Source organism: Protobothrops mucrosquamatus, unplaced genomic scaffold (assembly GCF_001527695.2).
Source record: "Protobothrops mucrosquamatus isolate PMUCROS unplaced genomic scaffold, P.Mucros_1.0 scaffold2844, whole genome shotgun sequence".
Taxonomy (NCBI): Eukaryota; Metazoa; Chordata; class Lepidosauria; order Squamata; family Viperidae; genus Protobothrops; species Protobothrops mucrosquamatus.
The window spans coordinates 44,099-68,707 of NW_015388875.1; the positions used below are offsets into that span (position 1 = coordinate 44,099).

General features: G+C 42.7%; 1 protein-coding gene across 1 annotated transcript in view; it reads right to left on the reverse strand.

Moving 5' to 3' along the window:
- Positions 1 to 780: 780 nt before the first annotated feature.
- The window catches only part of LOC107296509 (neurofibromin), a gene marked incomplete at its 5' end in the record, with an annotated part of 61,663 nt that continues 37,834 nt past the window's right edge, over positions 781 to 24,609 (reverse strand). The window contains 11 exons of the mRNA XM_015825862.1: positions 781 to 895; positions 1,513 to 1,659; positions 2,830 to 2,976; positions 4,540 to 4,637; positions 6,201 to 6,359; positions 10,482 to 10,544; positions 18,896 to 19,031; positions 21,537 to 21,640; positions 22,277 to 22,438; positions 23,372 to 23,583; positions 23,668 to 23,849. Coding sequence (XP_015681348.1) covers positions 781 to 895; positions 1,513 to 1,659; positions 2,830 to 2,976; positions 4,540 to 4,637; positions 6,201 to 6,359; positions 10,482 to 10,544; positions 18,896 to 19,031; positions 21,537 to 21,640; positions 22,277 to 22,438; positions 23,372 to 23,583; positions 23,668 to 23,849 — 1,525 coding nt within the window. The remainder of the gene's footprint in view (positions 896 to 1,512; positions 1,660 to 2,829; positions 2,977 to 4,539; positions 4,638 to 6,200; positions 6,360 to 10,481; positions 10,545 to 18,895; positions 19,032 to 21,536; positions 21,641 to 22,276; positions 22,439 to 23,371; positions 23,584 to 23,667; positions 23,850 to 24,609) is intronic.

Here is a 24,609-nt window from a genome sequence, read left to right on the forward strand (position 1 = left end):
CTGCGGAAAAATCTCTCTCCACAGAACCAGGTCCCTGGTGCCCAAAGTACACGTGTCGTTTTGAAAGAAATGGGCTGCCCCGCCACATACATACATACATACATACATACATACATACATACAGAGTCCCTCAAACAAAATATGTGCCTCAGCAAAAAAAGCCACCAGATAATGGCAAACAAGATCCTTGTTCCTCACGGCTAATATTGCAAACAATTGACAGTACACTTTTGTGTACAAACATATTGGGAGTCCTTGACTTACGACCCGACTCTGGACCAGAATGCGGTTGTTAAGTGAATTGTGCCCAATTTTATAACCATTTTTGTAATAATAATAATATATAAATCCCTCCAGTTGTTAAGAGAATCGTGTGGTAGTTCAGTGAATACAGCTTCCCCCATTGACTTTGCTTGTTCGAAGAGGCCAGGAAAGTTGCAAATAGCGATCACATCAACCATTCTAAATTCAGGATGGTTGCCAAGCCCCCAAATTCTGATCACGAAGACCACGGGGATGCTGCAATGCTCACAACTGCAAACACCACTTGTAAGTCGCTTTTTTCAGTGCCACTGTAAATTCAAACGGTTGCTAAATGAACGGCTGTAAGTCGAGGACTACCGTTACGCACACCTCATCTTGCTAAGCCTTTCAGAGTACCAAAAAAAAAACCACCACAAAAGGGCAAAACAATTGTCACTGCTCAAAGCGAAGCAAAAGCTGGGCCTATATGTCCTACAACTCTCAGTAGTCGGGTTTAAGGTGGAACAGAAAACCGTCTTACCGGCGAGCAATGTAATAGAAGACAGGGTTGCCGGCTTTTGTCGTCCCAGCTTGGTAAAAAATGTTGAGGGTTTTCAAGGCTTTGAATTCTTCTTTCTCGTGTACTTGGTGCCTAAGGACACAAATATAGGCAGGAAAGCAGCAATTTACGCTTTTGTGACTCTGTCAAAGATTCCCTAAACTTTGTGGCTAGTGGATCTATTTGGAATTACAAGTCATTGAACTCCCACAAAATGGTGGCCAGGGCAAACATAGATATGAAGGCTTCTGCTGGTGCTGTTTCTTGCTACTCTCTTTAGTTTTCTAAGATGCATCTTCCCCCTCCCCCATCATGGTTTGTTTTGGGGGCAAAGTGAGTTAGCTTCCACAGATAATATTCTGTTGCAGCCCGCTACCCTTTTTCACTTTCTAAGAATTCTGCTAGGATCTGATCCCCAAAGGATCCTTGGAATTAAAGATGCTTGCTTGCTTTGCAAGCACACTAGCTTCCCATTTAATGGTTAAGAATCTAAATAAAATTACAATGGCATTCAAGGAACGAATGGTACATTAACTTCAGGTATCAGTTGAATCTATAAAAGGTGTTAATTGCATCCATTTATATCATTTGTGCTAGGGGGGGCCTTGGCTGCTGAGAGTTCAAATTTAACATCTGGGAAGAAATACTTTGCCCATCCCTGCAGAGATCATTAAATCACAACAGGCCAGCAAACATTTGGATTCATTTACCTTGTCATAAATTCCTCAAACTTGGAACTAGTGAGGTTTATACTGGACCACTGCGTGTCTGCCACTGGTTTGTGTTCAGGAGGACCCAGGTATGCAAGCAAAGTTGCCATCTTGTCAAATGGTCGCCTTCCAACAGCCTTGTGGTCCCTAGAGGATGATCACAATTTAGGGATATAAGACTCTTGACGGATATGATGTTTATCAATCTGCAAGTTGCTATAGACAACTAGATGTTATACAGGTCGTCCTTGACTTGTGACGATATTTTTTTGGGGTGGGTGGGAGGTCAACCAGTCGTATGTCTAGGACAGCATGGCTGGCTCAGGAATTCTGGGAGTTGAAGTCCACGAGTCATAAAAGAGCCAAGGTTGCCTACCCCTGGTCTAGGACTACCTGTATTGTAAATCAGAGTTTTCAGTCTTAGCAATTTTAAGATGTGTGGACTTCAACTCATAGAATTCCCCAGCCAGCATGGAATTCTGGGAATTAAAGTCCACAAAGCTTAAAGTTGCTAAGACTGAGAAATGCTGCTGAAGCAAATACTTATAGCATGCAAAAGACTATTTCTATAGTTAAAAAAACACTAAAAACCCGCTTATTCACTATATCTAGAGGCCACATTTCTAGTATTAAATGGCAACTCTTCCTCCTCCATTCCAAGATTTATTGATGTATAAGAACAACTAAGTCCCACTGCATGTTACATTTTTGCACAAAAATGCAAATGTTCTTCCTCTCAATTAAAGATTGTCCAACCCTCCCGCAGGGTACAATCTACTCCATCTTATCTACACTTTGGGTCTGCTCTATGCTCAAGTACTATTGGCTTATTGATTGATTTATCTGTCACCCATCTCCTAACGAAACAGCTCTGGGAGGCTTCCAGTTTAGCACTTTATAGTAATGTATAATTATTTCTCAACATAAGACTTTTTAGTTGTATATATTCAATTAATCAATGAAAAAAATAATTTTAATGTTATCACAACCGTAAATTCCCCGTTGATTTAGTGAAACTTTTATTTTTATATGCATTAGGTCCAGGAGCCATGGTGGTGCAATGGTTAGAATGCAGTACTGCAGGCTACTTCTGCTGACTGCCGGCTGCCCGCACTTTGGCAGTGCGATTCTCACTGGCTCAAGGTTGACTCCATCTTCCATCCTTCCGAGGTCGGTAAAATGAGCCAGATTGTTGGGGGAAAATAGGCTGACTCTGTAAACCGCTTAGAGGGGGCTGTAAAGCACTGTGAAGTGGTATACAAATCTAAGTGCCATTGCTATTTCTCAGCCTTTTTACCCCTAGTCACGTACTATTACCTGTTGCTGGAAAGGTACTGCCCAATCTTCTCTTGATTGTTCCACAGCAAACGATGTAGTGCAAGCACGTTGCCATCACTGATGAAAGAGAGGCTGTGATTGACTGTATCACTAGCTGGACAATCTGAGGCAATGTCAAGGAAAAACCTACAGGGAAAGAGAAGACATTGTGCCCTTTCTTATCAAAACATCTTCCACAACAGGACGGATATGGATTACTAGGACTCAGCATCAGGACCTTTCCAACAGAAGTCAGTAATGTAAACTAACCAACTCAACTTCTTTTTAACAGAGTTGGAAAGGACCTTGGAAGATCTTCTAGTCCAACCCCCTGCTCAAAAAGAGACCCTATACTATTTTTAAAGCATGTAAAGGCACCCATGTTAGACCAAAATGTTCATCTATTAATCATCATCCTGCTTCCTGAAAAAAACTCTCAGGAAGCCGATAAGTTAAGTTCTGAAGGTAAAGCTCTCCCACCCAATAGTTCTTTCCATGCATCTAACTTTTAGGGGCACCTGGATAGTCCATTGGCCAATAGGACTGAGAAGAATTTTCCCTCTTCACCACTGCTTGCAATCTCTCTTTAAAACCTCCACAGCTAAAGATCATCCACATATATTCTGGGCCTATGTATCAATACAATGGTTGGTGAGACTGTCAACTAGATGTTTAAACTGGATTTAGCATTTTTATCCACCTATCAAGTCCTTCCCAATGACCTGGGATAGGCAGATGTTGATGTTTAATCTTGTTAAAGGATGTAAGATGTTACAAATAAAACTGCCTTTTGCAATTGACTGGTAGTGATTTTGTCAATAAAAATGGTGTTCAAGTGGTGCTCCAATTGTTTTGGGATTGCATCCCAGGCACCTATTATATTACTGGCACTATCTTTGCTTTCTATTGCCATAATCACTCTACTTCTTTTTGCAAATTTTTGTATTTGTACTTCTCTCCATCTCATGTCTCCAGGTACTGCAATGTCCACTATCCAGACTTTTTGTCTTTCTAATCAACGAAAATCATCATCATCATCATCATCATCACCGTTGGAAGGGACCTTGGAGGTCATCTAGTCCAACCCCCTGCTCAGGCAGGAAACGCTATACCATTTCAGACAAACGGTTATCCAGTCTCTTCTTAAAAACCTCCAGTGTTGGAACATTCACCGCTTCTGGAAGCAGGTTGTTCCACTGATTAATTGTTCTGTCAGGAAGCTTCTCCTTAGTTCTAGGTTGCTTCTCTCCTTGATTAGTTTCCATGGCAACCCCTGAGATACTGGAACGCTGCTATCATGTCCCCCCTCGTCCTTTTCTTCGTTAAACTAGACATACCCAATTCCAGCAACTGTTCCTTATGTTTTAGCCTTCAGTCCCCTAATGTAAAATTTGGGGTGTCATTATTATGTTTGGTCACTTAGTCAGCTACATGTTTAGATTGGACTTGGCATTTTTATTCACCTCTCGAGTCCTTCCCAAATACCTGGGCAAAGCAGATGTTGTTTGATGATATTAAAAGTATCCCCCTAAGCTGTTCCCAGTAAAGCTGCCCTTTGCAACTGACTGACAGTGATTTTGTCAATGTCAGTGGTATTCAAATGGTGAGTGCTGGAACTCATTACCTGCCTCAAGCTTGTACTCTAACTCTGGCTTAAAAACTATACAGACAAAACTTGCTTCAGAGAAATCAACACTCTTACTGGCTCACCTTCTTGCAGCATCAAAATTGCTTTTCACAAAGTCGTTAAAAGGCCGCATGTGTTCCTCCTTTGTAAACAAGACATGGTTAGCGATGCTCTGAAGTACCTGAGCAAAAGAAACCAACGGAGTGAGTGAGTCGTGCGAACCGCAGCTGCAGAAGTTTCCTTTCTGGAATTTCATGCAAAGTATTGCAGAAGATTTGTTCTAATCTAAGATATTTCGTAGTATGAACGTAACCGGGTGCATCGGCATACAGTGAAATTCCATCAAATGCCCATTTCTCCTAAAACACCTTCTGGCTAGCACAGCTTCACTAGTTAAAAGCAGCCTGCCCCAATCTGATGCTTATCCCATGTACTGGACTCCCAACATCACTTGTCAGAAGGGAAAACAATCAACTGCTTAAGGGCCTGTCAAAGTTCAACACAACGGAGTCCGCACTAGATTGGTGAATGTTTGATTATGCAGGCAGGCCTTAAAATTGGAGTGTTTGTTTGGCCAAAGAAGCATACTTCAGTGCATGCCAGGGCTGTAAAGGTAATCCCCAGGTTACGTCAGCAGGTGGGACCAGAATTTCCATTATTAAGTGATGCGGTTGTAAAGTATAACATCATGTGAATGGATCTCTTAATGATGGCAATCTCTGAAGTCCCTTTTGCCGTTGTTAAGCAAGGACCTCAGGTGACTGCAACATGGAAAAAGGTACTGAAACCACACCACAGGCAAGTGAGCGAATAGAATGGAATGGAATGGAATAGAATAGAATAGAATGGAATGGAATGGAATGGAATAGAATAGAATAGAATAGAATGGAATAGAATAGAATAGAATAGAATGGAATGGAATGGAATGGAATAGAATAGAATAGAATGGAATGGAATGGAATGGAATGGAATGGAATGGAATGGAATAGAATAGAATAGAATAACAGAGTTGAAAGGGATCTTGGAGAGCCCTATACCATGAGTCTAAGTGCTATTGTTATTGCTAGGTAGGCAAGTGCCGCAGTCTGGTGCTACAGAGTGTATGCAGGTAGGTGGCATGGGCAAGTGCTATGGAGTACAGGCATGTAGGTGCTATGGAGTATGAGATCCCCACGGCATCAAGGAACACCTTGGGAGAAAAAGCAGTGGGAGTGACTTCAAGGAGCAATTAACGATTTCCTGCCAGCTTCCCTATTGACTCTGCCTATGAGAAGCCAACAGGGAAGGTTGTAAATGAGGATCATGTGACTAAAGGATGTTGCAATGGCCAGAACTTCAAGGACCAGTTGTAAGCCCCCCTCGTTCAGTACCATTATAACTTTGAGTGGTCACTTAGTGAACGGTCGTAACCTGAGGACTACCTGTAGTCCAGACCTCAAGCTTGAGGCAAACTATATTTGAGTTTAATTTCTGTTGAATGATCTATCATTAATAAAGCTGAATATATAATATAATTATTCCTCCTACATTTAACAATTTTTTACTTCTATTACAATTACAACCTGTGTCAACTTTTCGAGGGGCTCCAAGAATCATACCCAAATCCTCAGAGCTGCATGCAGGTTACCATCTCTTAAACCATTTATTTTAACTCTCCCATAAAAACAAGACTCCCAGTTCCACCATCATCATCATACCCTGGCTATTCCCCGCCATCCAGCATAAAAGAAACACAGTTTTTCACCTTTGACATTAACTTCAGACCCCTTTCGATTCTTGGTGGAGGCTTCTTATCCAGTATGCCAGCCTCATATGGGGACACAATAGCTGGATTAATGAATCTCAAGAACATGGCGCTCCCAACTGCTCCAATGCTATTCTGAGGAAACCGTTGGCTGACGACCTAAATAGTACAGGGTGGACATTAAGAAAACCGTCATTTAAATGTAGGATAAAAATCCAGATTAATAGAGGAGAATACTTGAGCCAACTCTGCCTGACATGTCACTGGTTCAGAATGACACTAGACAAGTAACCAAATGGCTTCCATGTTAAACAGGTTCCAGAGGCAAGGGCCAAATTGTTATAAGGAGGAAAGGAAGAAAGAGTTATTGATAATAGTATAGACAAGGCATGATTTAACAACAGGGGTTACATTCTCTTTCATACAGACACACACAAATATCTTACGGTGAAGCCAGCGCTTCATATCTCCTAGAATAAAACTAAGAAGCTATTTCAAAATACACTAATAGGAAAAGTTACTCTATATTCAAGCCAGTATTTTAAAATTCTGATCAAAACAACTTTCACTAATGGAGCCAATTGACTAACTCATTTGGTTCATAACAATTAAAGCACCAGAGAATGAATCTCATAGCAACAGCTTTCAACAAAACATGAATGAAAATCACCCATTCGTTAAAAAAAAAAAACCTAACATATATCCTCTGTGAAAAAGATAGCCACACGAAATGGTACTCCCTCATGTGAGAGAATAACTGCATTTATTATACAGATAAGAAAGTCAGTCAGTCAGTCAGTCAGTCAGTCAGTCAGTCAGTCAGTCTGTCTGTCTGTCTGTCTGTCAAAAGAGGAGAATAACTGTACCTGAGGGTTGAAATTAGGGATCTTTGGTGTTCTCTGAGCTTGGTTGTTTTCTTGCAGATGTTTCATTACCAAACTAGGTAGCACTGATGATGTTACTTAGTTTGGTAATGAAACATCTGCAATAAAACAACTAAGCTCAAAGAACACCAAGGACCGCTCATTAATTTATTTATTTATTACATTTCTATGCCACCCATCTTACTAATACGACTCTGGGTGGGTTTCTTTACAGAAGACCAAGGAGAGAAGGGGAAAAGATCAGAACAAATATATTCAAACAATTTCCTTCCACCCTGAATCCTTCTGGGACACTTTGGGTCTCAAAAGAGCAACTCCAATCAAAGATGATCTGGAAAGGCATAAATGACCTTCAAGCTTAAGAGCTTGCTACTCTCTTACGACGGGATTCTGGTTTCTGATCTTAGCTTCCATGAGTCCCTGATGGGATTCTGGTTTCTGATCTTAGCTTCCATGAGTCCCTGTAGGTAAGTAATCAGAATCAAAGCCCACCCCCACCCCGTTCCCATTATATGTCTAACAAGAACCACTGTGAAGAATTCTTATGCAAAAACAGACTTTGTGAAAAGAATAGATAGCCCATGTTAGTTGCAATTTATGCAAAGAATGGCTAGTCCTTGTTAGTTGCATTTCAGCTCCAGGGCATACAAAGAAGTACCTGTAGACACATCACTATCTATCCCTGCCTTTCTTTCCATGCCCAAAGTCAAGGTGGCACACTTTTGTGTTATCACCTATCCAAAGACCAGCCAGACTGAGAATTCTTCAAATTTAATAGAAGTGTAGAACTGCTCTGCTAATTCAGAGAAAAATGAACTCAATAACTCAACAGAATTCAAAACACTGTCCAAAGGCTTGGGGATTGCAAAAGATCGCTTTAATGCTAAGGAACAGAGCTCTGCTTTGACCAAAGGATAGGGCTAAAATACGGACTTCTAATGGACTGGCCATTTTCAGCAAATGGGCATCTCTGGATCACAACCTGACAATTCATAAAAGGTTAGAGAAGATGGCCCACAGCGTAAAAGTCAACCTAGAAGTCAAAAGCAAATTGTGGGCCTTGTTTAACCCAGAGAACATTTGGGCAAGCAAGAAACATGAGTTAAATAGGCAACACTCTTTTCCTACCTTGACTGATTGAATTGGGGCACAGAAAGAACCACAGGGAGAAAATAAATAAACGAACTCAGAATGCATGATACTAATGAAAACCTACCAGAAGTGGCATTGAGGAACCTCCTCCATACAAAGAATCCAGGTGGCCATGTGGTGCCCCCACCCCCCCACTCCTCAAAACCAAAATCTTGTTAGATCTTCCATATCATCACTTATCTATGGAGATGCTCAGTCATCCAGGTCAAAGATGTTTTTTCAAAAGGCAACTGGACTTACTTTGTTTTTCCTTGGAGACAGTTCACTTCTCATCCAAGAAGCTTCTTTAGTTCTGAACTAACTAACACATGTGTGACCGCAGCTCCATCTGCACGAGCAGCGTGCATGCGAGCCTGCTGCTCAGCAAACCGAGTGCCCGTGCACGCGCTCACCCGCTGCTCACAAAAGTGAGGATGCGTGTGCACACGTATGCGCTCACCAGCCACTTCCACAGCCCAGTTGCAAGCCCCTTGGAGACCCCTGCTCTACTCCACTTCACCAAACTGATAAGAGAAAAAATGAGTATAGGTAGTCCTTGACTTACAACCATTTGTTTAGCAACCGTTCGAAGTTACGACAGCACTAAAAAAAAGTGACTTGCAACTGGTCTTCGCGCTTACAACAGTTGCAGTATGGCCACGGGCGTGTGAACAACATTTGGGCGCTTGGCAACCCGCATGTATTTATAATGGTTGCGATGTCCCGGAGGTCACGTGATCACCGTTTGCGACTTTCCCAGCCAGCTTTCGACAAAGTCAACGGGGGAAGCCAGATTCACAACCTCATGATTCGTTTAACAGCCGCAGTGATCCGCTTAGCAACCATGGCAAAAAAGGTCACAAAATCAAGCGTGACTCACTTAACAACTATCTTGCTTAGCAGTGGAAATTCTGGTCCCGGTTGTGGTCGTAAGTTGAGAACTACCTGTAACTGGCGCAGTCATGCTTTATTACTGCAGTGTTCTCCCCCCACTCCTTTCCAGCTTTGAAAATTGGTTCCTTTAGAAAACATTATCTTTGAAACATGCACTAACCATGCATCCACACAGTTTTCATAACAACAAGGTCCTTTTTATCTGACACACGCTTCATAATCCACATTCCCCTCCCCACTTGCTGCTGCTCACGTTTTGATAAGCTCTGTAACAGTGATGGCGAACCTTTTAGAGACCGAGTGCCCAAAAACTGGCCCCGCCCCCGCTCCACCCCCTGCCCTGCCCCCGCTCCACCCCTGCCCCGCCTGCCCGCAGGGCCACTCACCGCCTCCAGGGCCCGCCGCAGATCGCCCAGGCAGCCCAGCAGCGCCATGGCGGCCACGCCCTCTGCCCGCACCCCGCAGCATCAACTGTGTCCAATGGAGCGTGAGAGCAGAGTCTTGTCTACGCTTGCCTGGTTGCCATGTCCTTGGCTGCACTGCTCTGCATGGGCCACGTTCGGGGGCAACTCTCCTCCAGGGGGGCTGCTGGTGAGGAGGGGGTCGCGGGGGAGGCAAGGCTGGGGGCAATGGCCTGTGTGCCCACAGAGAGGGCTCCGAGTGCCGCCTCTGGCACGCGTGCCATAGGTTCGCCACCACTGGTCTATAAAATCCCTGTGTTTTCCTGGGCAGCCTCTTCAATGCCATCAAGAAAAAATGAAAGGATGCCAAAATCTCTTTAAGACAGGTGGGTTTTTTTCCCTCTCTCTCTTTTTTTCCTAGACCACGGGTAGGCAACTTTGGCTCTTTTATGACTCGTGGACTTCAACTCCCAGAATTCCTGAGCCAGCATGGCTCAGCATGGAAACCTCTCCCTTTCCCCTCAGCATGGCTGGCTCAGGAATTCTGGGAGTTGAAGTCCACGAGTCATAAAAGAGCCAAGGTGGCCTACCCCTATCCTAGACAGTCCAACTAACATAAAGGCAAACAATACTCCTTGTCCTTAATTTCTGAGTTTCCCCTTGTTTCTTAGCATTGCAACTGCTGGCAAAGAGGGTTATCAGAAAGCTGTTGTGGAGCGGCAGAGATTTCCTTCTGAAGGAAAGGAAGAAGAAAGAGGCCCATTCAGATTTTTGCTTTCGAAACAAGCATCGCTTCAGACGAGTGTTAATTCAATTTAAAAGCGTTTTTAGTGCCAGAATTAGTAGAATGATTTGACAATGGGTGTCAAAGAAGGTTGGAAGGAAAGAGCAAAAACAGAAACTGGGGGAAAGAAAGAGGGCGTTTGTGTGCTTTTGAAAGAAATGGCTAATAAAACTTCTCCAAAACTTACTGCTTTTTTGTTTTCCTTTTTTTCTTTTACCGTAGCTTTATTCAGCAGAGAGTGGCAAGTTGCCTACAGAACAGAGATGAGCACAAACAAGTCACTGCACCAACTACATACAGCAAAAAAAAAATGTTGTTCTGTACATGAAATCACACAATCAAATGTAACAGAATGAAACAAAGAAAAAAAAATGAAGCGGGCAGACGAACGCTTGATGGAATTTCTGCTTCAGGTTGGTGACCACAATCTAGTCACAAATTGTAAGCGAGCAAAATGTTGTTCCAATCATTTCTACTATTTCTGGCTAAGTTAAGTTGTTCAAAAAGAGCACCTGCTAATGAGGCACTTAAAAGATCTCTATGGCTCCGAATATATTCCAGCAAAAAAAATTAAATATATTCTTTCCAAAAGCATTCCCAGCTCAACTGGTGGCACCCATTTTATTCTGTCTCTGGTGGGTTTTCCAAACAGCAAGCAAAATTTATAGATTTCTGTTTTTTCATTTTACAAACTCATGCTGAAGTGGTTGCCAAGGACAAATAAATAAAAACTAATGTCCCCAATTTGCAAAGGCTTGTGAAAGTGCTCCTCTATCCCTCTTCACAACATCTTGCACAGCAGGCTTTGACAAGCTATCTCAAATGGTGTGATGCCCAAGAGTTATGGTTCTGCATTGTCTTTTACTAAAACATCCGCTGAGACAGCAGAATAAGCTTGGCTGAGTAATAAACAACAATAATAAAAAAAAGATAAATACCAAGTCATTTTCCAATCAGTTGCAAAACTGGCTGTAAGCCTAAAGTATTTTTCAAGCCTTGAGAGACATTATTTTAACCATAATAAAATAGGACTGCTTCGGTGTATTTTTCATACCTTTTCATACATTCAGATGGTACAGTACAAGGTTGAAAAATGAATGCCAATCCTGTTATATCTTTGGATATTATAATCTTTATTCAAACATTCAGACAAGGATTGGGAGATAGACTCATTACAAAAAAAAAAAATCAATGATCGGATGTATTTTAATGATTTGTAGATCAACTCCTACACCCGTGCACTCAGGTCTCACTGAATCTTATAGACACCAAAATAGGGACTTTTATGGAAATATCTTTTAAAACAAACTGAACATTGCAGTTGTACAAAATAATAAAAAATGCAATGCTGTGCTGCTCATTAGCTGCTTAGGAAGCCCAACTTAAATAATCAGAACTGACCTTCACAGCCCTTAGTTGGCTTAAGGCCCGAGTATTCAGGACACTCACTCACTTTATAGAAACAAATCTGGTTGTTAAGATATACAGATCTCATTATCAAAGGTCTGCCAAGAGGAACTGCACCTGTGTTTTCCCTGCCTATAGAACACACCTCTTGTTTGATGACTTTAGAATTCACATTATTAATTTTAATGTGCATTTTTAAATTTAACATTCTGCTTTTGTTTTTAAATGCAGTTAATTGCTTTGAGTGCTTGCTAGAGACAAAAGGCTGTAATGGCTGAATAAGGAAAAATGTTAGCTTCAAAACTCCAGTCTTGAGGATCACTCATTCCTTTCAACACACCTGTGTGTTCTCCAGAAGTATCCAAGTAAAAGAGCATTTGTTTATCAATTCATCCTCCACTTATAACTCAAGGGCATTTCAAGAGAGAGTCTTTAGCGCTAGGAGGCAAGTAACAAGTAAACACCATACAAGCTGCTGGATCACTGCCAGCATCCATCAACTTTACCATGTGATCAAAAGCTCTATAGTAGGAATGAATGCCAATCCTGTTATATCTTTGGATATTATAATCTTTATTCAAACATTCAGACAAAGAAGTTTTGTTAGAGTAGTCTATGGTGATTCTCAGTCATCCAGGTCAGGGTTGTCCCAAAGGTGCTTTTTCAAAAGGCAACTGGACTTTGTGTTTTTTCTCTTGAAGACTTTTCGCTTCTCATCCAAGAAGCTTCTTCAGTTCAGTTTTGTTAGCACATTTTCTCTATTAGACTAATTAGCACAAATCACTCCAAATAATCATGGCTTCCAATTAGGTTTCAGGAATGAGATTGCTTTGACTGTACTTGTTGACCTATGGCAAGATCAGGATTGGGTCTTGACATTTTTTGACTTGCCAGCTATCTTTAATACGATTAACCATGATATCCTTCTGGGCTAGCTCAGGGAAGTGGGAGTGGGAAGCATAGCGTTGTGGGGGTTCTCCTCATTCTTTCAGGGCAGTTCCAATCATTAGTTTAACGAAGAGAAGGACGAGGGGGGACATGATAGCAGTGTTCCAATATCTCAGGGGCTGCCCCAAAGAAGAGGGAGTCAAGCTATTCTCCAAAGCTCCTGAAGGCAGGACAAGAAGCAACGGGTGGAAACTAATCAAGGAGAGAAGCAACCTAGATCTAAGGAGAAACTTCCTGACAGTTAGAACAATTAACCAGTGGAACAACCTGCCTCCAGAAGCGATGAATGCTCCAACACTGGAAGTTTTTAAGAAGAGACTGGACAGCCATTTGTCCGAAATGGTATAGGGTTTCCTGCCTGAGCAGGGGGTTGGACTAGATGACCTCCAAGGTCCCTTCCAACTTTATTATTATTATTATTATTATTACTACTACTACTACTACTACTACTACTACTACTACTACTACTACTACTACTACTACTGGGACAGGGGTGGGGAGAGTTAGCTCAAGGCCACTACTTTCTGGGATGCCACAAAGTTCAACATTCCTCCTCCTATTTAACATCTGTGTATGAAGGTGCTACACGGTCATCCAGCATCATGGCGTCGGGTATCTACCTATGTATCTCAGTCTTTTGTCATTCAAATGATATTGTCAAAATGTCAAGCACAAAAACACCAGATCGATAGGTGAGGGTTAAATTACAGTTATTTGTTGCTAAAAACCTATGCACAGGAATCTTCTCAGTTGAAGATTCCTCAGTGAGCACGTGATTAGATGGCCATGTAGTGATGCTGGATGATCCCTCTTTCACCCCCATCCCTGGTTCTGTCAGTCTTGCTCTTACACAAAGTTGTGTCAGTATTTGGAGACCGTTGGGGGGGAGGAGGAGACAGCCTCAGGCTCCTTTGTTTTTCCTCATCTATAGACAAATATCTTGCCAAACTAAAGCAATTACTGGTAGTCCTTGACAGTTTCTTTAGTGACTGACTGAAGTTACAACAGCACTGAAAAAAAGTGACTTATTACTGTTTTTCAAACTTAGGATCGCTGCAGCATCCCCAGGGCCAAGTGACCAAAATTCAGACGCTTGGTGACTGACTCATATTTGTGACGACTGCAGTGTCCAGGGATCATGCGATCATCTTGCGTGACCTTCTGACAAGCTAAGTCGATGGGGGAGCCAGATTCCCTTAACAGCCATGTTACTAACTTAAGAACTGCAGTGATTTACTTAATTGTGACAAGAAAGGTCATAAAATGGGGCAAAATTCACTGAACACAGTCTCACTTAGCAACAGAAATTTTGGGCTCAATTGTAGCAGTAAGTTGAAGACTACTTGTAATTGCATCATTAGTCATAAGAGGACCCTCGTTCCCCACCCCACTCCACCACTGCCCTACATTTACATCTACAGTAGAGCTCACGGTCTTTGGAATGACATAAACTACATCCAGAGTAGGTGGGGTAGAGACAACATTTAATGTCCAGGTATATCATGCCTTATTCTTTTCTTTTCAGCACTGGATTACTGTGTTCAGAAGAACTTTATTTATTTATTTTATTTATTTGTTTGGATTTTTATCCCGCCCTTCTCCTTGCGGACTCAGGGCGGCTGACAGCCTAATAAAAACAATACAGAGATAGAGATACCCACTTTAAAACATAATTAAAATAAAATATTTGATGTGGCCTGTGTCAATTTAAAATTATTTTTAAAACCCCATTAAAAATCTCCCCCTAGGCCAGTCCTGCTTGTTGGAATAGCCATGTCTTAAGGGCGCGGCGGAAGGAAGGGAGATCCGGGATCACCCGGATCTCTGGGGGTAGTTCATTCCAGAGGGTGGGGGCTCCCACCGAGAAGGCCCTCCCCCTGGGAGCCGCCAGCCGGCACTGTCTGGCTGACGGCACCCTGAGGAGACCCACTCTGTGGGAGCGTACCGGCCGATGGGAGGCACTCTGAGGCAGAAGGCGGTCTCGGAGATATCCAGGTCCGATGCCATGGAGCGCTTTGAAGATGATAACCAACACCTTGAAGCACACCCGGAAAGCCACCGGCAGCCAGTGCAGCTCGCGCAGCAGCGGTGTTACATGGGAGCGACGAGTCCCTCCCAACACCGCCCTCGCGGCCGCATTCTGGACTAGCTGGAGCCTCCGAGTGCTCCTCAAGGCTCCTCCTCAAGGGAAGAATCATATGATACCATCCATTGCTGTCCTCTTTCTGAACGAAAGGCAGAGCCCATCTGTTTTTAACTCTCTGCTTCTGAATCAAAAACATCATACCCAGCTACACAGAAAAGCTGTAGTTCAAGAAAGAAGCCACAGGATTTCGTTTTTATATATGACAACAATAGTGAGACTTTTGTACGCACAGAGAGAGAAAGCCCTATAAATTCCTACAATGGAAGAATGGATGGTGAAGTGAATGGAATGGGCTGAGATGACAAAATGGACTGGTTTGGTTAAAGAACAGACTTTGTCTACACTGGAAATAATTTTTAGAACTTTTTTGCATGACACTGAAAGAAATGAAAGTGTAATTTGGGGATTGGATGATCAGAACTGTTTAGGATGATAAAAACATTGTGTATTGTGGTCGATTTTAAATTAAGAAGTTAATGTATTTTATATTTGTATCTGTACCAAAGAAAACTGGAAGTTATTCTTCTTCTATTCCCTTTTTTCTGCACTTTTAATTTTGCTTTTTCTGAGCTTTTCTAATTCCTATTTTTCAATTTCTTTGTATTTTATCTTTTGTTGAAATTTAACAAAGTTTTTTTTTTAAAAAGAAAAGAAAAGAAAGAAAGGCTGTAGTTAAGCCTATTGTTAGGCCTTCCATTTTCTGAGAGGGAAACTTTTATGAAGAGAAATGTTCAATTATGCCATGTCCTACTTGGATAATCCCATTATCCTATGATCCCCCTGAGCATACTATTTCTGTTTCAGACATATAAAACTTCTGGGAGGAACAAACACAGAAGCTCCCGCATCTAGTACAGGAGCTTCTGTAGTGCCCAAACCTTTAGTACACAAAACTAAACAAACAAGAGAGCCATTTTGTTCCAAGATGTAAACAGAACTTAAACAGAACAATGTGCCGTATTTTTGCTAAAATGGACCATTTTTTCCCAAGCATGAGACAAAATGATGAAATGAAGAATGTTTGTTCCAAATCTAGAATATTGGAAATTTCTCTTCTGTACTTGGAATATTTTACATGCTTTAAAGTCCACCTTAGCGCACAGGTTACATTTGACACATCCCAAATATAACCCAGGATCCACTCCACTTTGGTGACTCTAATAAAGTGACCAGTTGACAATCAAACAGGGAATTTTCTTTTCTGGAAAGCAAAAACCAAACCAATCGACCATAGCAAAAACTAGAGGGAAAAAAAATCACCACTGCTATTTTGAAATGGCAAAAAGGCCGTAGGACAAAACCGTTATTGAATTTTAAATTGGGGACTTTATTTTGTTTTTTACAAAGTTTGGGCCAAGGTAGGCAACTGGTGACCAAAAAATTGCATGTGCCCCCCTCCCCAGCACCACTCTTGACTCCAGGAGCCTGCCAAGATTACACTGCCAAGCTTGACACCGATTTGCCATTTTTCAACTGCACGTTTGTTTGGTTTTTTTTACAAAAAGGGCAGATATAATTTAGCTGCATTCCACTCTCCCGTTTGTATTAACCTAATAGTCTTGTCTTAAAGCACACGAACAAAAAAGGAACCAAACAGGGTGACCTCAAAGGGGCGCAGTGGCTCAGCGGTTAAAGATGCTGAGCTTGTCAGCTGGAAAGTGACAGCCCGGGTTCCAAGACCCAAGCGCCGTGTGACAGGATGAGCTCCCGTAACTCACCTGCCCACCTAGCAGTTCAAAAGCATGCAAATGTGAGTAGATAAACAGGTACCACCTCAGTGGGAAAGTAACAGCGTTCTGTGTGCTTTTGGCATATAGCAGTGGTTCTCAACCTTTTTAATGCCGCGACCCCAACCGGTCGTAAGTCGAGGATTAAGCCGGTCGTAAGTCGAGGACTAAACCGGTCGTAAGTTGAGGACTACCCAACCGGTCGTAAGTCGAGGACTTTCCCTGCCCGGGAGCGCCGCGCATGCGTGGTTCCGCCCCCTGCGCCGGCCGAGGCATAGCTGGCAAGCGGCAGAGACGGAGCAGGCCGACCACCAGCTGGCCCAGCCCAAGGGAGGTAAGGCACCTGCCGGAAAAGGGAAAAAAAAATGGCGGACAAAAAAATGGCGGACAAAAAAAATGGCAGACAGCCTTGCTTGGTGACCCCCGTGAAATGGTCGATCGACCCCAAATGGGGTCCCGACCCACAGGTTGAGAACCACTGGCATATAGCCATATGGACCACATGACCACAGAAGTGTCTTTGGACAACGCTGGCTCCCTCGGCTAAGAAGCAGAGATGGGCAGCACCCCCTACCCTAGTCAGACATGACTGGACAGGGGAAATCTTTACCTTTAGTTTGACCTGAAACCTGTGGGGAAATGACTACTGCATTTCTCATCCCAAACAGCCTCCAGGTATACAAAAGGTTACTTGTCCTCAGGAGTTTACACCCTGCCACTTATATGCTAGCCACATCCCTCTCCATGCAAAAGGATGAGTTCCAAGTGATTCTTCCGAGACTTGGCTTCAAGGAGTGAATGTCTTCCCTGCAGTTCTGGATCCCAGATATTCAGAAAGACGGTGAGAATAGTTTATTTTGTGAATGTATGGGAGATTGTGTAATGCCTGGAAGAGACACTGAGGTGGAGAAAGGAAACCACTGCTGATATATGGCAGAGGTAGGCAACCTTGGCTCTTTTATGACTCGTGGACTTCAACTCCCAGAATTCCTGAGCCAGCCATGCTGGCTCAGGAATTCTGGGAGTTGAAGTCCACGAGTCATAAAAGAGCCAAGGTTGCCTACCTCCGATATATGGCATACACCAAAATCTACACAAGTTCTACTTGTTTTCTAAGCATCCTGGAAAATCAGCACAGCTTAGGAAAAGTCTCACCCCTCTGTCTTCCAAAGGTCAGAGCCGGAAGGTCTGCCCTTATTTCAGAAACATTTAAGAAGTGGGCAAGGGTCTATTTTCTGAATACACCCCAAATCAGAGCACCATGAAGGGGAATCTTTGCTTCTTGGGGTTTGGAAAGAGTGAGAATTACACCAGAAAACAAAACGGGATCCATCATCAAATTAGGCTCCAACCTCTCTCCCCAGGAAGCCATAAATTTGACTCATTAGATCTCAAACATGACAGTATGGAAGAAGAGGGAACACAACCTACATCACTAACGTTCTAGCGTAGATCAAACAAGGGGTAGCTGATTGTGGCACTCCAGGGCTCAGTTGCCATTTCCATTAATGCTTTGGGCAATATTGTGGGGGTTTACATTTGCTGATATCTGGGGATGTTTGGGAATAAGTGGACAGTCGCAGGTGACGTATGCCTGGATTATTTTATTTTTTTTAAAAAAAACCAAAGCAAAAGAATGATGAGCAATGAATAGGCATTTCCTTCAGCCAGCTGCTTGTTCTCCAGGGAGTCCTGGATAGGCAAATCTGCATGTCCCAGGATCATGTCACTGGGTCAGAGGTTTCGTCTTCCGAGCTTTCAGACACAAGCTGGAGCCCATCCTTAGGGAACTTCACCACACAGAAAACAGCCCAGAGCACACAGAGAAGTTTCCCCGAGGATGGGTTCCAGCATGTGTCCGAAAGCGCGGAAGACAAAACCTCTGATCCTGGTGACCGACTCACATTGGATTGTGCACTCTTGGAAAGGTTTCCTAAATTTCACTGTCTCCTGTTTATTCTTACACGGAGCTTTAGTCTTTCCCCACTTTTCAATGCAGTTGTCATGGTTCCGACTAAGGAAACACTTCAAAGAACTTCCAGGCATCTTATCCTAAAAAGTCTTTTTTATTCATGTGACAAATGTCGGCACGGCATGATAAAAGGGGATGCTAAGATCTGAAATTTCCACCCACCCAGCAGTTATTTTTGCTAGCATTTCCTCTTCCTTATTCTGCTGTCATGATTTACATTCTCCAATTAGTTTGAAGGGCAAAGGTTCTCTTCTGTCCTCTTTCGAGGGCTTTTCCCTCCTCCCTCATTCTCCTCTGAATTTAACTCTAAAAGTACCAGACAGTTCAGCATAATTTGTCAAAGCAAGAATATTCAATATTAGCAGCGTTGACAGCAGTAACACTGGCGGACTGTTTCATACCTGATAGAGACAGTGGCAAACGCTCCGAAGCTGAGGTGGGAACTCGGTGGAAGAGTTGATGATGGCATGGAAGAACTTCTCGGTCATCTGAAGAAGGCTCCGCTGGTTACTATCCAGGCTTTCACTGGATTCCAATCTGCAAGACAGGCCTGTGAAAGCTTTCCCAAACTCCCTAGCTTCAGTTTTAAAAAAAACGGGTCGGGTGTGTGGCTTCTTTTGCAAGGATCCACACTGCAGCTATGGTTCTCTCCTGCTTAGTGTTACCAACCAAGAAGGGGGAGGCAGCCTTTCCCAACTTGGAAATTTCCAAGTGAATTGGGGTAGAAATTAACAGAATTACCAGGCTGCTGAATTGTCTGGGAGATGCAATTCCAGTACATTGGACAGTAACTGTCTGCATCAAATGATGGTGAACGTTTTGTGCTTGGCATGTCAAACATTCAGAAAATGCCTTATTTAGACTCTGCTGGTGTCACACAGAAACCCAGACACACAAACACACACCCGGACAAACAAGGCCTCTCACGCAAGACAGCTCTGCTCTCAGCTGGAGCCTCCAAAAATCATGCAAAAATGCTTACGTGACTTTTGGAGGCTCCAGAGTGACCCACGGTCACTCATGCCTTAGTCACCCCCCGTCTTGACTATTGCAACACGCTCTACATGGGGCTGCCCCTGAAGAACATCCGGAAGCTCCAGTTGGTACAAAATGTAGCAGCCTGCATGGTTTTGTGCAGACCTTGGTGTGAACATGTGACACCTCTCCTGTGGGAGGAGTATTGGTTGCCGATTTACTTCCGGGTGCAATTCAAGGTGCTGGTTGTCACCTCTAAAGCCCTTCATGGCTTGGGACCAGGTTATCTGAGGGACCGTCTCTTGCTGGTCACATCTACCCGACCCACTAGAGCGGGGAGGCAAGGAATATTGCGGGTCTGGTTCGCTAAGGAGATGCATCTGGCGGGACCCAGAAGAAGGGCCTTCTCTGTGGTGGTTCCCTCTCTCTGGAACATCATTCCCTCAGAGATTAGCCTGGTTCTGCCAGTGGGCCTGGGGAACCCAGAGTGGGATAGAGCCCAACACATGGCTAGTTTAATTTGTGTTGTCGCTGGGATAGGGGTGGGGTTATTATATTATTTTATTTTTGCACTTGTTATTTTATTTTTATAGGGTTTTTTTCTACTGATGTAAGCCGCCTTGAGTCACCACATGCAAGTAGGCAGCAACACAAATTTTCTAAATAAAATAAATACATAAATAAATAAATAAGGACAAGGCCTTCTTGCAGGATTTCCAATGGGTCCAGAGGCCACAAGTCTACATTCAAGATTCCAACTGTATCATTGATTATCAGATGACTGAGATTTCACCATTAGCTATTTATAATCATCCATGCCCACCTGTAACTATCTTCCCAGTGAGTGGAAAAAAGTTGGCTTTTGAACTTTATTACTATCTGCCTATGTCCAGGAGAAAAAAGCACTTAATTGCAAATATTAAAATTGACTCCTAATTATATTGTATATATATATAATTATATGCCTGCTGCATTTTTATTATTTACTGATCAAATTTGGGTACTGCCCGTCTCATTCTCAGCTATAAAACTGCTTTGAGAACCAGTCTTGGCTGAAAAACAGAATGTGCGTCTAATAAAAAAACAGATCAGTCCTTAGCAAGAGTAATTTCATTTCAGTACCTCATAGCCTGCAACACTCCAAAATGAACATATCTAAACTAGGTAGCAAAAAATTCAACCATGACAGTAAAGGGATTAGTGCAGGGGTAGGCAACCTTGGCTCTTTTATGACTCGTGGACTTCAACTCCCAGAATTCCTGAGCCAGCATGACTCACCATGGAAACTCTCTCTTTCCCCTCAGCATGGCTGGCTCAGGAATTCTGGGAGTTGAAGTCCACGAGTCATAAAAGAGCCACGGTTGCCTACCCCTGGATTAGTGTATCACCCACTGTTCCAAGAAAGAGGTTGTTTTTCTCCAACTGTTTCTACCCATCCCATCATATGAAAGAAAGGCATGCTCCAGGTGTTGATTAGAGAATGTAATCTAAATCAGCCTTTGTCAAACTTGGCACCTTTATACTTCAGCTCCCAGAATTCCGCAGCCAGCATTCTGAAAGCAGAGGTCCACACATCTCAAAGTTGCCAAGGTCGAAAAACACCGATCCAGATCACTGTTTCTCAATCTTAATGACTTTTAAGATGTATGGACTTCAACTCTCAGAATAACCCGGCCAGCCACGCTGGCTCGGATATTCTGGGAGTTGAAGTCCATACATCTTAAGGTTGTTAAGGTTGAGAAACATTATGATAAGAGTGTTCTTCTGCTACCTCTTATTTTTCCCCACAATAATCCCATAAGAGAATTCTGTTGGCCTTTTTAGAAAATCCTTAAGACCTGGTTGTTTTGCTGGGCAGAAAAGTGTTGGAAAAAAGTGGTCTTGCAAAGCAGCTCACCTCTTGCCTCTTTTCAATAAAAGATCCAGAGAGAAGACCCTTATGATGCAAATTTCAAAACCAGGGAGAACCCCCCCCCAAAAAAAGGAGGAAAAATAAGAAGAAAGAGCAGAAACTTCTCCCTCCTTCTCCCTTTGCGTGCCCTCCCCATTACTATTCCAAAATCAAACCTTGTAGGGTCCACTTCGAAGCTCACAGGCTGCCATTCTGGGGATGTAATTACAGTTCTTAATAAAGGCTCCAAAAGCTTCTGTAGATAGGTTGCACCGTACACCTGCGTGAGACAGTTTACCCGCCCGTTCAAATTGGTTTCATCCAAAGGAAAAAAAAGTGTATGCTTGTTCCCACCTTTAGCTTACTGTCTGACCATTTTGTTTCTTTTCATGCTTTTATACATAACATTTGCTCGGAGTTAGCATGTTTGGTCACCCACCTGAACCAATACCTCTTTTGGGGGTCAGAGATCTCTTTTCCATATGCAAGTTTTCAACAACGTAGTTTTCCAACTGGCGCATAAGGAAAAGAGGCTGATTGGGAGATTCAGCAAGCAGAGCTGAGAACAAAGAGGAAGGGGATGCCCTGAAACACGAGATCCATGGGCCACCCAAAATGTGAAACTGCCGCAGCAAAAAGTATTGACAGCTGTCATTTAGACATTAAAAAATAACATGTTGTACTAAAATGGATTTTTGAAAAATCTGCCTGCATCCTTAATAACTGCCGTGCTGGGAATTCTGTGTATTAGTGTAAAATCAGCATATAGAATCATTTTACTGTGATTTTGATACAACTTCAAACCTGCATTTTAACAGGGAATGCCAATTTTTTTCAAGTTCATCTGGTTTGGTGTGTCTTAACCTTTTGCCCCAAATCTCTCTGCACGTCAACCAGATTTGAAGATCAAATGTACCTTAAAGCAGAAAGTCATTATTTTGCTAGCCAGACTATTTCCCCTGAAAAGAGTCTGCATGGAGTCAGCCAGCTCCACTTCTTTAGAAAACATGTTCCAGAGCAGCTGGTAAAGCAAGTGCCTGGAGTCAAAAAGGGTGACGAGGACACGAGCTAGTTCATCCTTCAAAAAAAAGAGAAGACAAACAGAAAGAGGTTAAATTAAACTTTGTTCTTGATTTGTTGAATAAGCCACTGTGGGTTGGGTTTGTGCAGGACTCAAAACTACAAGCCAATACAGTTAACAAGATTGGACTTACGATTAGAATACAGGTAGTCCTTGTTTAATGACCATTCGCTTAGCAACATTCAAGGCTCCGACAGCCCTCTCCAGAGCTTATTACCCGTTTTCAAAGTTCTGATGGCCAGACACACACACACACACACACACACACACACACACACACACACCCTCTGCAGTCATGTAATCCCATTTTGGGTGCTTGGCAACCAACTTGCATTTATGGCCATTTGCAGTATTCCGCAATCACATGACCACAATTTTCAGTGTTTTTTACAAGTTTCCAGCATTTCCTTCTGGTTTCCAGCAGGAAACAGCCATTGGGGAAATGGGTTCACTTAATGACTGAGGCGTTTGCTTAACAACCGTGGAGTTCACTTAATAACTGCCGCAAAAAAATATATCATAAAATTGGATGCAGTTAATGCAGCGACCTAATTAAAAAACCCCACAAGTTAACAACCATAATTCTGGGGTCAATTACAGTTGTAAGTCAAGGACTATCTGTAATGAAAACAGGTAGTTTTGATCATATGCTCATTTCAGAATGAGTTCAACTATATCCGTTGAGGTCAAGTATTTTTTTTTAATCTCTCTCTTAAAATAAGACCTTGTAGGTAGATATTCCTTTTATTAACTTATTCTGAAACAAAAAGCCTCTGTCGCTGGTGTGTAGACCTCTTAAAAATTAGACAATAGATTGTGATCTCCCTCTTGTCTGTCCTCATTTGTGTATTATAACCCAATTGTAACTCGCATTCAACATTCACCAATTTAAAGTCACAAAGGAGCAACCAACAGTGTGAGTCATCTTACCCACTGGGAACAAGGCACCACATTTGCCAAGGCCATAGCAATGGGCAATTCTCCCTGGTCACCCATCATGGTGACCAACTCCACCAATCTTTCAAACCGATCTGCCAGCACCGTTTCCGCCAGGGTGTCAAACTCAGTGCCCTGTTGCAGAATTTTGGTGAGGACCTCCATAAATGTAGCTCTTGTCTGGAGGTCTTTGTGATATCCTAGCCCTACCAACAATGAAAGGTAAGAGTTTAGGTACAGTTTTGCATTTCCGAAGTCCACAATATAAAGGAGAAGCTCATCCATTTTACCTATAGAGTGCATAAGGCCGCTATCCACGTTCGCGTTGAGCAAGTTTGACATAGCCAGAACGGTGCAGTGCCGCAAGGAAGCCAATCTTCGAGACATCCCACGTTTCCGGCCGCCTGTTTGTGCACTCTCATCTTCCACTTCACTGCAGTCATTAAGGAGGTTCATAAACAGGGTGAAGTACCTAAATGTGTATATATATATATATATATATAAGTTTGCATCTCTCCAGGAAGATCTTCTTATACTCAATAAACGTGGTCTCTTTCACCCAATCTCAAACATTTTATCTGCATTTATTCCTGCCTCCAGAAGCGGTGAGTGCTCCAACACTGGAAGTTTTTAAGAAGAGACTGGACAGCCATTTGTCCGAAATGGTATAGGGTTTCCTGCCTGAGCAGGGGGTTGGACTAGATGACCTCCAAGGTCCCTTCCAACTTTTTTATTATTATTATTATTAAAACAGATGCCTTTCTGCATGACATATTCAGCGTTCAGACATTTTTCACCAAGTTCATTTGCAGGACATAAAAGTTCAGTGAAAAAGGCTAGCTTTTTATTGTTATTTTTTCTTCTTCAGTTCTTTCTGGATGAGAAATGTTTACAAAGAAAACACAAAGAAAGTCTAGGTGCCTCTTGAAAAAAGGATCTTTGGGATAACCATGATCTGATTGAGAATCTCCATAGACCAGGCAACCTTGGCTCTTTTATGACTCGTGGACTTCAACTCCCAGAATTCCTGAGCCAGCCATGCTGAGGGCAAAGGGAAAAGTTTTCAAGCTGAGCTATGTTGGCTCAGGAATTCTGGGAGTTGAAGTCCACGAGTCATAAAAGAGCCAAGGTTCTCTACCCCTGCCATAGACATTTCAGTTTGTTTTTCAATTGAATTGTGAAGCTTATATGTTATATTAAGGGTGTAAAAAAATTCTGAAGTTATTTATCTT